Genomic DNA, 15,420 nt, shown 5'->3' with positions numbered 1-15,420 from the left:
ACACCCTTTGTGTTAAAGGCACAGATGGGTCACATGAGAAAGCTCTGATCACTCCTGAGGGTACAGTTTTCCTTGCTAGTATCTCCATAGCTTCTGAAGGAATTCAGTGCCTCACACTCCTACATTATAATATAAAGCAGGTTCTGAACTTTTTAGCTGCAAAGGGGCGATATTCCCCACCCCACCCCCCTTTCCCCTGTACACATCAGGCCTGTCCCTACAGACACAAAGGATTTATTCTTCCCTTTACAAATTACTTTACCAGCTGAGGAACCGCAATAGCTGCCAAACCCCCCAGAAGCCCGAGACCTCTGCCCCATCACAGCAAGGACTGTAATGCGGGAGGAGAAAGAGGAAGCAAGTTATTTTGAAACAAGTGCTGGGGGGTGGAGGGGTGGGAGGGACAAAGGCTGCAGGAGCAAGCAGAGCCCGCTCAGAAAAGCTGGCAGTTTCTCATGTAGCATGAGCCGCTCCCTCCGCCATGCTGGGGCAGGGTTACCCAGGAGCCTGGGGCAGGGGGTGTGTATGGTGGGTGTGAACTTTGTTGGCAAGAGCTCTCGCTGCTTTTCCCTCCAAACCACTTGTAATTAAGAGCCGGTATGTGAGTGAGCGTGAGCACCCCCAGCAAAATCAGAGGTCAAACCAGGTTTTGGGTTGGCTCCAGCTCCGGTTTGGGTTTGCCTGTGACCAAAGTTGTTCTCACCCCAGTGCTGGTTCAAGTTCAGCCAAGGTTTCTGACTAACAGCCCTGGTTCGGGCCTTGCTTTGAGGAAAAAATCTGGAACAAGTTTTTTGCCCGACTTTGCCGTATGTGTGTGTTTATGTGAGCAAAGCTTGTCTTGCTTGCTTGTCCTGAAAAATGATGAATTGCAGAAATACCCACTTGGTGTTAGTCATTCAGTGAAGCAGGAAGGAAGCAGGAAGCCCTTGTAAGCACTAACTTTTCAAAGCAGCTCACAGAGAAAGCCAAGGCCCTCCTCCCCTAGGCTACATGGCTGCATGCTGCTCTTTACCTCCTCACCTTGACGGGCACCCAGTCACAATTAACATTTGCAATTCATTCAGCTGGAAATATTTGCCTGGTGCAAACAGCTGAGGCATTTGGCTCCAGCCCTTTCTCCGGGCAGGGCGTATTAAAAAAGGGGGAGGGAGGACGAGCCCTACACTTGCTGAACAGGAGAGGCCCAATTGCGCTCAACAGGTTCAGTTCACGCTGTGACCCTGCCCGGCTTCCTGCTATTCAGATGTGTTACTTCCCCTTTGTGGTAATGGCCTGTGGCAGCCGGCCAGAAAACACTATTAATTTCAGAAGTGGCCTGACAACAAACCCACAGCGAAATGAGAGGAAGTGGCGGGGAGGCCATCTGTTGACTTCAGCAGAACAGTAGGGACACAGCTACGTAGGTTCTACAAGGAAAGCAGATTAATAATCCACAAAGAGGAAACTGGCTAAAATTATCTGCAGACCACATAAAAAAAAAAAAAAAAAAAAAAAAAGAAAAAAACCAAGGGAGTCACTTGAGCTGCAGCTGGACAGGAAATTGCTAGAGCTGCTTGCAAATCTCCACTTTGAACAGAGCAGCACAGGGAATGCCAAGAGCGGAAACCGTTCAAAACTGGATTAGCACAAGCCAAGTTTAACTACAACCCACTTCTACTTTCACAGTTTATGCACTCAATCTAGGCCACTACTGCATGAGACACTGACTCACTTTTTTCCCATGTTTTTGTTTGCTTTTCATTTCACACACTTGCAGTTTCTAAAATTACTTGAAACGTGCTCTGGCTGCCAGGAGTTCTGCAGAACCCCAGCCGACAGCCCCAGCTGCAACATCAGCCCATCAGCCTGGTACTGCACGCGCATTTTGGCACCACCCTACCTTGGGCCACTTCTCATCGGGAAGGATGTTAATGAAAATAAGTTGCAGCAGGAAGTTTTGCAATCCCCCTTTTTCCTTCTACAGAAACAGGGCTACTTGAAGGGTCCAAAGAGGAAATGAGGTGACTAAGGATATATAGAAACTTTTCCTCCCTGCCTTCACCTGCAGCATGGCTGAAAAGCAAGTGGAAAGGAAAAAAAAAAATTACAGGCTACAGAATGCTGATGGATCTCTGTAAAATGAATTCCTGCCAGACAGATAAGGAGAGTGTGAACCCATCTCCTGGCACCTGTAATAGAGTGGACAAAAAATCCTTATGCCCTAGGGTCAGGTGCTTCCCTGGGGTAGCAGAGGGATGCTGGAATATTTTGCAATTAACCTAAAGGCCTTCAAAAGCATTCCCTTCACCAAAGCAAGACAAGAATCCAGCACATACACTGTTTATTCATTTAGGCACCAGTGGACCAAAGGGGAAATCAAAGCTTTATTGTCTTAGGGGCTGTACAAAAACTATTGAAAGCAATCATTACTTTTAAACATAACCATATGTGTATGTGCAATTAACCACACCCACACAGAAGGGAAAGGGGGAATAAACCAGCCAGGTTCTCAATAGCCAAAAATAGTTATTTATTTATTAATAATTTAAGGTTTTACATTCTTATAATAAATTCCATCTTAAAACTTTTACACCGTGAATTAGACTCTCCCTTATTGGCAACCATGTGCAGGTTCCCTGTGCGTACACACAGGTACAAATGCTCGCACATACTTCCAGTTTTATACAAAAAAAAAAAAAAAAAAGGACGCAAAATATTGCATTTGAGGTGAAGCTCCCTGAAGAATTTGTACAGAGGTAATGCACTGTTTAGCACATCTGAAAGTTTTAAAAAGTGATCAAAAAATCTTTCGCATTCAAAGACAAACCTCCTCCCAGATGATCTATTTACAAAAGATAAGGCAAAAAATTAATTTAATTTAAAAAATATATATATATCATGTGGAAACTACATCAAGAGAGTGAGAAAAAAAAAATCACCACAAGGAAGAGAAAGATATATGAAAAAAAAGACTGTACTTGCTCACAAAACATAATTTGCAAACTTCTCACCATTGCCATTTCTCCCTCACGGAAAGCTTGCTTCAGTTGAACAATAAAATTAAGCATGCTGCAAATATACTCTTTGCAATTTAAAAAACAAAACAAAAAAACCCCAAACAAATAAAGCAGAATTTATGAAGAGAACAAAAACACAAGCGTCCCTTGGATTGATTTCTTGAATACATGTGAATTCAAAAAAAATTGCAAATCAATTTAAGATTAAGTATTTACATTGATCAAGTAGAATACTACCAAGCTCCCGGCAAAGAAGTACTCCAAATACACTAAGCTGAAATCTTTCTTTGGCTCCTCTAAATTAAAACAAACAAACAAACAAAAATAACCAGTCTTCACTGAAGACAAAGATGTGTGTCACAGATCCGAAAGCAGAGAAGGAAGCAGGACAGTTCCAGTCTAGAGAACACGTGCTCAGCCTGTCCAGCCTTCCCCTACCCCCCTGCAAGTCCTCGGACCCAAGCCACTGTGCAAGCAGGGATGAGCGTGTGCTGTCCACCTGCCGCCTGGTCACTGTGGTCCTTCCCAGAGAGCTCACCATGTTCCCTCCCTTCGCAATAGCTGATTCCATACTGTGTAACCTTTCCTAGCCTGCCCTGGCAGCTGCTTTTTGGTAGCAGAGGCCAGAAAAAGAGAAAGCTGCGTTTTCTGTATCACTGCCAAAGAGAAACCATTGAGGAGTGATCCCATGAAATGGACAGGAGAAGGGAGGTGGTGGGAGCTCACGTGGACTGCAGGGAATCCACCTGGAAGACGTTCTGGTTGGAAGGGGTGGTGAAGTACAGCTGCTGGTTCGGCACTCGATTGTCACAGGGGCTACTCAGCCCCAGAGTCCGCTCGAAGTCCAGCAGCTGACCCATGAAGTTGAAGTTGGGTGAAATGTTGGACTTCTTCATCTTTACAATATCATAGGCATCGTTCATAGACAAGTTGAGCTTCTGCATGAGGTAGGCCACTGTCACCGTGACCGAGCGGCTGATCCCTGCTAAGCAATGCACCAGGACACCGCAGTTCTTCCCCCGTGCTTCATCTGTACAAAGAGGCAGAGAAGGACACATAAGACTGGGGGTTGGTAACTGATCTCTCAACACAAGTGAGGTTAGTGTAAAGCAGGAAGAAAGGACGATTCTGATCCCAGTGGCCAGCAGTGCAATGCAAGAGTTAACTTCACCAGCTTAAAACCAGGACAAGAGAAGAATCCACCCCCCTACATATATGTACCTGAGTTCAAGACCTGAGAAAACTAAGAACGAGACAAAGGGAGTAGGATATGCTGCATGACACTGGTTTAAAAGTCAGTTTTAAAGGACACGCTTTCGCCTGGAGATTTGCCTTAAATTCTTCCAGTCCCCTTGCCCCGGCATGGAAATCCTGCAATATGTCACTGAATGCCTTTTATACAGACCAGCAGACTGCAAAGGTCTATTAAATTATTCTCCAACTGTTGTGCAGCTAACAATGGAGGTATTCAGGCATTTTAAAAGAATGAGGGAAGTCACAGGGGACAGCCCATTAGGAGGAACAGGATGTCAACATTGGTTGAAAATGGGTTCCTTTGTAATAGGAAATGCATTACAATGCCTGGAGATTAGTTTCTTTGTGGCTTCCAGCCCACATTTCTTCCTGCTGGGCTCAGATTACCTACATTCTCCACTATTACCGGTATCACTCAACTGGATTACAGCACAGCTTCCCAACAGATAATGTGATGCCGACCCCACCGCACCCCGATGGGGCGATTTCAGTCCTCCCCGAAACGAAGGAGAGTGCAGATTTTAACCAGAACTCCTTGAGCCCAAGGGGACGCGTTTCCAAAGCTGACGGATAATGTCTAAGGGCTGGCTAACCGAGGCACGGAGCCCGAGAGGTATATCATTATTACCACGAGATTTAATTAAAGCTCTGACTATACATTTGCCAGGGATACTGCCTATGAATAACTTGTATTTAAAAGCTAAAGTTAGCTTCCCAGATAGTTTCTTTTTATTATACTGCTCTTCAGTAGCCTCAAGAAGCAAAAAAAAAACCAAAAAACAACAAAAACAAAAAACCCAAAAGCACACCAAACACTACCACCAAGAAAAGAACGAATAAGCCATCGACACGGGGCTCATCTGCTCATTTACCCCCCCCTCCCTGCCCCGCCGGGAAAAGATTTAAACAGATCCCCCACCCCGCGCATCGCTCACTCCCCAGCTCCAGCAAACGGCTCGGGGAGGAATCCCCCAGCCAGCCAACCCAGACAGGCGTTTGCAACCTGCAAACGTCGCTTACAATTCACCGGGCTCCTCAATAACCTCCCAACCAGCCCCCCCGCCCCCCGACTTAGGCCGGCTTTAAAACCAGAGAGCGGGGCATGCCCCAGAGACCGCCAGCAAATCTGCTGCCGCTGCTCGCCCGCCCGAAATCTGAATTCTGCGGCAGAAACTGAGTTCTGCCGCTTGACATACAGCTGTTAGCAAATACCCGAATCTCACCTATAAAGGAGATGGCCTCAGGAAAGAACTGAGACAGATTTTGGCTCCAGTGGTCAGAGATTGGGATCTGTTTGTACTTGAATTCGCCGGCGTTTTCAAAGAGATTAGGCAGGTTGGGGGTAACATTCAAGATGTATTTAATGCCAAACTCTTCTAAAACGTCCAGGTTAGTGGAGTCCTTGGCACAGCCTAAGTAGAGGTAGGGTAAAATCTCCACCGGGAAGGAAGGCTGGTTGTTGGAGAGAGGGCTGCCATCGGAGTCCGTGGCACTGTTGGGGTCTCTGTCAATGTCAGATTCAATGTCTGATGAGGAATCGGAACTGATTCGGAGGCCTCCCAAGCCCAGGACCGGCAAAGGAGGAGAGCTGCTGCTACACGAACTGTCTAGGTTAGTTTCGCAGTGCAGGGCAAACTCGGCCTGGAACTTGCTGAAACCACCTGGGAAGAAAAGCAAAGGAGGGAGGCGGGGGGAAGGCAACCTGATATAAGATGGCAAGCCGGCATACTTCCCTGGTACAGCCCTGTCTGCAAAGGGGCATCCGCTTCCCACCCCTCGAGCCCCGGGAAAAAGAAAAAAAAATAATAATGTCACATCGCACTCTCATGCAGACGGACTAACCTAAAGGAGGTAAAATCCGCCCGCTGCGGCGGAGGGCTCAGCACAGTCAAGATTAAAGCTCTGTGCCGCGTCTCCCTGCGGGGACCTCCGAAGAGATGCCTCGGCGGCAGTGCCTCCTGCCCTCCCCGCCTCACGCCGGGATCCACATTAGCCCCGCGTTCCCCGCGCCGCTACAGCGATCCCAGCCCTCGAGGTCTCTTTAAACAAAGCGAGGACAGGGATGCTGCGGACGGAGAGGGCCGTGAGAAAAGCCCCCTGCCCAGGATGCTGTCCTCCCCGAGTGTCAGCGTGCAATGCCCGGGGGACGCTGCAGACACCCCCACCACCCGCCACCCCCCCCTTCCCCGGGCACAGAGCCGCACCGCCGAGCCGCGGGGCTCGCCGCCCCGCCAGCCACAGCTCCGGCCCCCCCGGCAGGCAGGGACCTCTCCCCCAACCCCGGCAGCCCTTCTCACCTTCCAGATAAAACGCCTTGCAGCCTTCGTCTTTGAGGCGCTTGAGGAGCAGCCCCAGCACGGACTCGCCGCCCGTGTTCTCGTTCCAGTCGCGGCTGTGCTCGTCGTACAGCACCACCGTGTCGGTGCCGCACCGGCGGGCGAAGCGCTCCCGGTCCTCCTCGCTGCTGGCGACGAGGGACCGCAGGGGCAGGTTGCCCTTCTGCAGCCGCCGCAGCATGATGCCGGGGATGGCCACGTTGATGGCCGACTCGATGTGGGACGACTCGTACAACTCCTGCGGCCGACAGTCCATCAGCAGCAGCCGGTCGTTGCCCATCTCCAGCTGCTCGTTCAGCCACGCCACGGATTTACTAATCGCCATTTCCGACGCGAAAGGGACGGGTCTGAACGTATCTAGCATGAGGAAGGACGGGGGGAGCGGAGCGTGCTCTGGAAGCGCCCCTCTCTCTCACAGAGGCATGCGGCTGGCGCGGCGGCGGGCTGCACCCCTCCAACTCCGCACAACTTATCTCCCTCCGCCCCAGGAAAATGAATCACGCAGCCCCCCCGCGCCGCCTCCCCCACGCCGGGCGGCGGTGGAGTCACGGGGAGGGAGAAGCAGCCCCGGCCCCGGCGTGCGTGTGCGAGTGTGAGTGAGTGTGTGCGCGCGCGCGCGTGTGCCTGCTCGCGCCACGCGCGCGCAGCCAGCCTGCCCGGTCTCCTCTCTCCTTTTTTTTTTTTTTGTCAATGAATCCCTGAATGAACCTGCCTAATCGCCGCAGCAGCCCGAGCCCTGAGGCTTTTCCTCCACCGCGAGTGAATGAAATCCAATTAACGTGCCGCCGAGCGGGGCTGCCCCGCTCAGCGCGGAAACACCGCGGCAGCGGCGCTGCCGCTCGCCGCTCCCCGCCCGCCGCCACCCGCGCCCCGCGGCCGCGGCCCCGCGCAGCCCGCCGGCTCCTCAATGGGTACAACCGCGGGACGCCTCAATGGATACATGCTCCGGCGCAGCCAATGGGGGCGCGCGGAAGGGGCTGTTGCCGCGGCGACGGGCCGGCTGGAACAGGTTGTGTTGATGAATCGTTAATGAGTTTGTCATTCACAAAAACGGAAAGGAATTTCCGCTCCGGATAAGCCGAGTGCAAACAAGCGGCAGCCGCGGCGCGGCGGGCGGGGGCGGCGGGGGCAGGTGAGGGGGCGCGGCGCCGCCCTCCCCTCCCCTCCCCTCCGCGGGCGCTGGCACCGGCGCCAGCCCCGGGACGGCCGCCGCCACCGGCGGAACAAAAGGCACCTTTCCTCTCCCTCCGCATTTCCTCTCCCTACATCCGACGCCCGCGGGGGGCCGGCTGCGTCGTACCCCCGCTAATTCCCCAGCGTTGCTCGCCGCCCGGCTTTTCATTAGGGCGTTCTAGGAATCCCATTTTTAAGGAGGCGGCAGCCTCTGTCCTCAGCTGATCTCTGCGCGGGTGAAGGGTAAACCCCGAGCTAATCTCTGCCTACGCGGCCCGGCTTTATTCGCTGCAGGCAGCGCAGCCGGCACCGCCTCGGGAGCAGCCTGCGGACACAGCCAGAGCCCGGGCGGGCCGCCCCAAAACGCGACCGGGAGGAGAGGAGCCCGCCTCGGCGCGGCCGGCCCCTGCCGGCAGCAGTCCCCGAGCACGGCTCACCGGGCTGGGGCGCGAGGCTGCCGCCAGCGCGGGGCTCGCAGCCACCCCTGGGGGCGCCCCGGCCCGGCCCGGCGGGGCCCCCCGCCCCTGGCAGCCCTCCCGCAGGCGGGCCCGGCCGCCGCACCGGCTCCTCCCGCCAGGCGGCCGGCGGGGGGTCCCGCCGCCGCCGTCCAGCGCCTTTCCCGGCCGGACGCAAGGACACCGCGGTCGCTCCCGCACCGGGGGGCGGGGGCTGCGGAGCGCGGCGCCGGGGGAGCGGGCGGAGGGGCGCCGGCGGGCCGGGGGCTGAGCCGGGCAGCGGTGTTCCAAGGTGCGGGGTAGCAAGCTGGTGAGCGTACTGCGGGAGCGAAAATAAATCGGCAGAAACCTGGCTGGCCTAAACGCTAATCCCGTCGCCAACATCTGTTTGGGAGTAAAATTGTTCTGGAGAGGCTAATCTCGTTCACACCGCTGCGTGTTTCGGGGCGCGTTGGTTTTAGCCCGGTTCCTTCGGTAGCGAGCGGCTGCAGAGCGTTGGCCCTGGGAACAGTGGCGTGGACAGTCCTGGGTGTTCTGCACAGAAAACACCTCTGATGTTAATTAAAGTTGGCACATCGGTTGCTGCGGTTTCAAGCAAGACTGACGCCCAGATGGCATGAACGACATCCTCCCCAGCAGGGATTTTGAGAGGATGCCTGCTTGCTACCTTTTTCAAGGGCTTGAAAGTGGGACTGAAGTAGCCCTAAGCAGGGCGGGCTTTGGCTACGCTGATGTGCCACCGGCTGGGCAACGCACCACATGCCTTGTCCCACCGCTCAGCGGAGGCAAATTGTCCAGTCCACCGTGCCCACTGGTCCTGCCCCCTCTCATTAGGGAGTTCCCAGGCTGTTCTTACCAGCTGCTCCACTTGCTGATCAGCTCTGTGTATTCAGGGTATGGCGTGTAACTGTTCAGAGAAGTGACAGATCAGAGCAGGAGCCTTTAATTTTTATTTATTTGTTCGTGTGTTTTAATTCCCTCCCTGTCTCTGTGTTATTTAAGTCTTCTGTTTTCACCCATGTCAGGGGTCAGGCAGGACAGCAAATTCTTTGAGGCTGGCACTGTTGGTCACTCTGCGTTAGTATGACAAATAGCACAGTCCTGGTAAAATGAATAATGAGGTCATAATTTAGGTACTACTTCCCCCTACACCCCACATCCCCCCTTAAAATTGCCACCGTGTTTATTTTTTACCCTTCTTCTCAAGTGTATCAGATCAAGTTTTTGTTCAAATTTTACAAACTAATATAACCCGAACTTCAACCTTACGAACCATGGATTTCAGGCTCAAGAAATGGAAATTCTGCAAAGCACGAGCAACAGAAATAGAAATTCTCAAACCACCTCAGTTGTAGTTATGTCTTAAGGTGCAGTATAACGCAATACTTGTCTTACAATGATCTCAAATATTCCTTATTACTCATTTATTCTAATAATAAGCTGTGTTTTCTCTGACAACCTTCATCCCAACAGGAGCCACAGCCAGAAAAATCCTCAAATGATCAATTGTCACCTAAAGGGTCAACTCAGAAAACAAGCAGGAGTCATATTAAACTGTAGAGAATGTGACCTGAAAGTGAAAGACAGGGGCAATTTCACTATATCATGACAATTCCCAGCAAGTTTGACACAATGGTAAATACAATGTTTTCCTTGTAATCCATGTTATTATTAGCTAACATGGTTCTTTTGGGTTACATTGTACTTTGATTACATTTTTAAAAATGAAGAGGCACAGAAAACCATCAGCACGTTGCAGAGTTAGGATTCATAGAAAACAGAGCAAGCCCCAAATTACTTCCACCAAACACTTCTATATTCATATAAGGTAAACTTGCCTCCCTGATGACTAAAATATTTTAGGAAGAAAATATGTTCTGATTATCATCTTCAGGGCATTTTCAGTGACGTTTTATGGCAGTGGTTTAAAATAAAAATCTTAGTCATTCAGCATTTTAACTGAAAGCTACATATTATGCAAGCAGTTTATCAAGCTTATTGAGATACCTGCCTAGTAGTAATGCAACAATAAATAATGGTAGTATTTAAATAGGTTTTTATCATTAATACTGTCAGATCTGATTGACATGTTATGAGCATTAAAATTAAGTGTACGAAGGCAATAAAATGTTAGACGAAGCATGCTCAAGAGAGGTGTATTTCTCAAGAGGAGCTGGGGGCAGAGGCTTGTAGTGATGATGATGGATATAGCCACTTTATTGCATGGCAGCAGTCTGAGGGTGGCATTTGGCGAGCTGGGAGCCAGGCAGGAGATTTTGCACTGCAGCAGATTTAAACAAGTAAAATACAAAAACACTCTTTGAATTTGTAGTAGTACCTCCTTCGTCCCACACCAGCTGAAGAACTCTAAAGGAGAATGAAAACTACATGGCACGTTGATAATCTTTGTGTTTACATGTATGTATGCGCTCACTTTTCCTCTCTCAGTCTGAACCATGCTGTCCTGCCAGTTGCTGAGGGATGCAGGAGCAGGTTCAGTTAAGCACACTACCATTTGATGGTTTGTCAGAGACCAGATCTACAACCCAAGCCTCACCAGAAGTCACTTACCCTTCAACTTCTAGAAGTTTTTATAATATGTAGGCCGTAAGAAGAGCCTATTCCTGTAAAGCATGATCCTCTCAGTCATCCAGTCACTGACAAAGTTAGATTTTGAACCCTGAAATGTTTATTTCTCATAGGGTTTGCTTTGATTTGGTTTGGTTTGGTTTTATACTTCCCTGGCTGCAAATGAAACTTCTTCAGCCCAGTTCAAAAATTATTCATCACAAAAGGGTTATTTTGCTGGGGTTTGGAGCATAAACTTTTTGCTCATTCTTAGCATGTGTAGGGGCCCGAATAGATCTTCATGGGTGCATATAACCTGAGCTTGTCTTGGCCAGAAATGCAGAGGGCAAGATCCTCACATGAATGATGGAGATAAGAGTTCAGTGTTGCTTTACCCAATTCCTTCATGTCTGTCCCTGTAATAGAAGCCCTGGCCCTGGATTAGGCAGACAGGCTATCTACATAGTGTAATGGGAGAGAGAAGTACCAAAAAGGCAGGTATCTGTGACATCTTGAAACCAGGCCAGCTGGGCCACTGTGAGATGCTTCACAGCCTGGGATACTGAAGCAGTGATGCAGAGGCATCCTTAGGAAGCTTGATGTACTGATGAAGTTTCTTCTTGCACTAGACATCAGTGATGGGAAAGTTTTTTTCCTTACAGAAGTGCTTTCTTCCTCTAAAGATACAGGTTCACACCTCTCTTCTACTTAATTTGGAGCAGAATTCGATAGGATCCGGTCTTTGTATGAGAAGATGGGGCCTAAAATACAAAAGGTTTTTCTGTTTCTTTAGTCAGACCTTTTCTATGTTGCATCAATAAATATTTGCGAAAGCAGGGACTCCAGCCTTCGTTTTCCATCTCCCGCTGATGACCTGAATGAAAGTGGCAGACACCTTCTGTCTCTGCACTGTTTAATGTTGGGTGAGTGAAGTATGCTTTGGGATTGCCTGCTGGAAAAGGCAGCATGAGACGTGCTGGCATCAAGATTTTTGTTGAGATGCCTACTCAACTCAACTCTGGAAATGCAAGAGCTTGGAAAATGTAGTGGAGACAGATTTTGCCAATGACAGGTCACACTTAGGCATGAATTTTGAGGATCTTTCTGTCAGCTTTGACTGAACCAGTAGATGCCTGTGGTTCAGCTAGGCAGGCATTTGGCTTTAGATATCAGAAGTTAGATGTTCACATTTTAGCTAGTTATTTCTCTTAATAATCACTTTCAGGGGGGGTCTTCAGAGAGGGTAAACTGCACTCTGGAACTGCTCAGTTCCTTTCACTGCCTCTATATGGTGTGTAGCGTAACCAGCCCTTACTTTTAGGTGCTTACCTTACAGGCCGTGATTCTCACCTCTAGGGTTATCTGTAAGTCCCTCTCACAGTTGCTTTTAATTTCAGTAAAAGTGAGAATAAATGGTCTGTCTGTGTTGGTTGGTGTGAATGATCTATTTGAAAATAGAAATACACAAATCATCCTAAACCAAACTGGCCATAAAGTACAGTGCATTTGGTGCAAAACTGGTTAGTGTAGGCAGCCTCAAAGGAAAAATGAAAGTGCCTTGTAAAGCACTTTATTTGTTTTATGTAAAGCACAAACAATTTATGGAAATTACATTTAGCTGATTATTCAATGTCCAATTATTCACATCTAAAATAATTCCTGAAGTTGGAGAAATAAAACACCGAATGGCTCCATTTAGGAAATCCTTTTGACTCAAGTGCTTTCCTTGAAACAGCAAATAGCTGGATGACCTCAAGCACATATTTAATTGTGCTTTGTAATAAAGTAATGTAATTAGCAAATACTTAGGAATGATGCTTTGAAATACTTAATAGCTACTACAGACATGCATTTATTTAAGAGGTTTTGTTTTCTTTTGACTTTTTGTACTATAAACTAAGTTCCGTTCTGAATGTAGCTCATAGGCGAGTTCTCCAAATGGGTCCTCAGGATGTGCAAAGGTGAGCAGTTTTGTTTGACAGCAGATCGCTAATGGCTGTAAGGTTCTTCTTCCTTAGAGGAAAGATTAAGCTTGCAGGAGGGCAGTGCAAGGCACACATTTAGCAAGGCTCACAGTGTATTGGCCAAGCACACAGGCCAGCCCTTTAATCTTGCCCCCCACCCCAGCCTTTTTTTTTTTTTTTCTACCAGGTACTACCATCGGTAGTGGCAGTTTTGGTGGCACTGACCTGTGCATGCCTTCACAGTGGTTTACATTCTGCTGGCAACAAAAACATAGTACAGGTGAGCAGCTCTGTCTTAAAAATAGTAGACATGAAGAGAACAGAAGGCTATGTGTGTGCGTATGTTTCCTATAATGCATGTTAATTTGAAAGCTTTCAAATAAAAAATGGACTACATAATAGAGGCAAAAAAGAGAAGCAGACTAAATTTTAAAAGTGGTACTGAGACTGTGATTGCATAAAAATACTGATATGCCCTTAAATTTGGTGGCAGTAATTAAATTAATAAATTAGCTTACTATTTGAAATCCAGATTCATATGGTTCTGTTACCTTAGCTGAGGAAAATACCAACTCCTATTCAAAAGTCCTGATCCATGGTGCAGGAATATCAAGCTATTTGTACAGGGACAACAAGGTCCTTATATTATTTCTTTGCCAATACCAAAGAGTTGAGTAGTGTCCAAAGTGTGTTCTTATGTTTTGCGTGCTGGTGTGTTTCTCTCAGCTGTTGCGGGCTCTTCAGGGACAGCCTGTATCATGCTATACTGGGCACATACATCACACTAGATGAGGCTGCTGAGGAAATGCTATAATCTCTTTAGTGCTGCCCATTTTGATGTGCTTAGAAGGGCTTACAAGGCACTAACATGTGGGCTTACCTGGGGAGGCATTAGTGCTATCTCTAGTTCCTTCAATAGCAGTGTCTGATTTTCACCCCTATGAGGAAGCAAACCTGCCAGCAGCAAGCAAGTGTGGAAAGCAGCTCTCTCTTCCTAATGCTCAAGATTTATTTCCCTCTGTGTTTATGAGGTCCCCTGCTCCCAAATCTCTGTCTCGTTCTGGCCATGGGAATAAAGCCTGCCCCTGGGGTGATTGAAGGCTTGCTCTAGATGTGAAAAGAGTAAACAAGGACTTCGTTTGCACAGGGCAGGGTGAATCAGCTGTGCAGAGAGAAGAGCAGGGACAGCAAATTATGTAAGATAAAGATCTTTATTCTGGGACGTGCAGATTCAGGAAAAGAAATGCCATGCAGCTATCATATATTCTGGTTCCAAGGAGATGCAATTAGGAGTCCAACCCAGGCATGAACAATTCGGTTTCCGCTGTCTGTTTTTATATGGCCACTGGAATGTGTCCTGGGGACCTCATGGAGCCAAGCACACAGTTTGGCTCCAGGATATCGCAGGGGGAGAGGCGTGAACAGACATATGCCCTGGCACCTGCAACTCCCATTTAGCACATCTGCTTTACTTTTCACAGATGAAAATTCCTACGTGGGGACCTCTCCTGGGCCAGGCAGGACCTGTACTGAGTAGGGTAAATGCATTGACAGGGGCAAGAGTTTCCTTGTTATGGGGTCTGGGAGGTTCCCTGGTGACCTGCTGCTGTCAAACACAGTTTGGCAAAAGCTTATCGAGGGGGAAGCACCGAACTGGGAGCCTGATCTAGGTGCTGAAGTGTCCTACGCTGGAAAAAAAGGGCTTGAATCACATGCTGAATTTGAAGCACCAGCAGCATCGCTGGCTCCCAGGGGACAGCATGTGATGTAAGCCTTCGTCTCCTGCAGTGCGAGGGCCTACCTTTCTGGTTTAGTTTGCTACATTTCACACACACACCACCCCCAAAAAAAGGACGTAAAAAGAAAGCTGCCAAACTACAGCGATCTCAAGGGATTGGTCACCACAACTCGGAAGTCCCACAGATCGGCCTATTAATTTCTTCCAATAGGGAAGCTTGAGAGACTTCGGTTGGTGGGAGAGGGAAACCAGTGGAAAGAATTTGGTGTAAATAGAACAAATGGGGAAAGGATAATATCCTAACCATTGAGCAGTAACAAAAATGTCTGGGGCGGTATTGAGTTGTGCACGTTGCTAGGAAAGTATGTGTTTAAGGTGTAGAGTCCTTCTGAAAGGCATACATTTCAAGGTATAGCCACAAATGGGTACGGTAATTATTTCTTCATCTTTGATTCAGTATTCAAGAGCTTTGCAGTATACAACATCCCTTGAAGACTGGGTTTGTACAAGTGTAATCTCTGCAAGTGTTGACAAGAGAATTACTGCTGTTGTTTATCCTAGCTTTAGTATGCTTAATTTACGAGGACTTAATGGTAGAACTGTCCCATCCAAACAGCAGACTACCACTTCATATACCAGAGCACCATGGCATGATGATTACAGTACCGTTCATGGTCACAGTTCGACTCATTTGGTACATTGGTGCCACCAGCATACTGCAAAGGTAAATTATATTAAATTATTGCTTTCTCTGAGCAGTTTTGTAGTGTAAAGTATGAACCATTTTCAGAACGTTTTCTATTCTGGCTAAACTGTGCACATAAATCTCTGTCCAAGTGTTCACAAGAGGTTGTTGTAGAGATGGCTACACCCCCGTGCTTTCTAGTAATACATTGGAGCCTCCCTGCTCTTAGAGACTTTCTCTGGTAGTTGTTA

The 15,420-nt window shown here is 48.6% G+C and overlaps 1 protein-coding gene across 1 annotated transcript; it reads right to left on the bottom strand.

The window, feature by feature from the left end:
• Nucleotides 1-2,492: 2,492 nt before the first annotated feature.
• Nucleotides 2,493-7,565, bottom strand: DUSP6 (dual specificity phosphatase 6). The gene is made up of 3 exons (XM_056341405.1): nt 6,548-7,565; nt 5,474-5,911; nt 2,493-4,026 (listed from the first exon to the last, which is right to left on the bottom strand). The coding sequence occupies exons 1-3, from the start codon at nt 6,948-6,950 to the stop codon at nt 3,719-3,721; spliced, it is 1,149 nt and encodes a 382-aa protein (XP_056197380.1). The 5' UTR covers nt 6,951-7,565; the 3' UTR covers nt 2,493-3,718.
• Nucleotides 7,566-15,420: the final 7,855 nt, after the last annotated feature.

Source organism: Falco biarmicus, chromosome 5, assembly GCF_023638135.1.
Source record: "Falco biarmicus isolate bFalBia1 chromosome 5, bFalBia1.pri, whole genome shotgun sequence".
NCBI lineage: Eukaryota > Metazoa > Chordata > Aves > Falconiformes > Falconidae > Falco > Falco biarmicus.
This window is presented reverse-complemented; position numbering and strand designations above follow the sequence as displayed.

Excerpts from the sequence above, each read along its gene's own strand:
- DUSP6 (XM_056341405.1), bottom strand. The coding sequence starts at position 6,950 with ATGCTAGATACGTTCAGACCCGTCCCTTTCGCGTCGGAAATGGCGATT. Across the intron at positions 5,912-6,547 it reads CAAGGCGTTTTATCTGGAAG|GTGGTTTCAGCAAGTTCCAG; the intron begins GTGAGAAGGGCT and ends TTTTCTTCCCAG. Across the intron at positions 4,027-5,473 it reads TGAGGCCATCTCCTTTATAG|ATGAAGCACGGGGGAAGAAC; the intron begins GTGAGATTCGGG and ends CTCTTTGTACAG.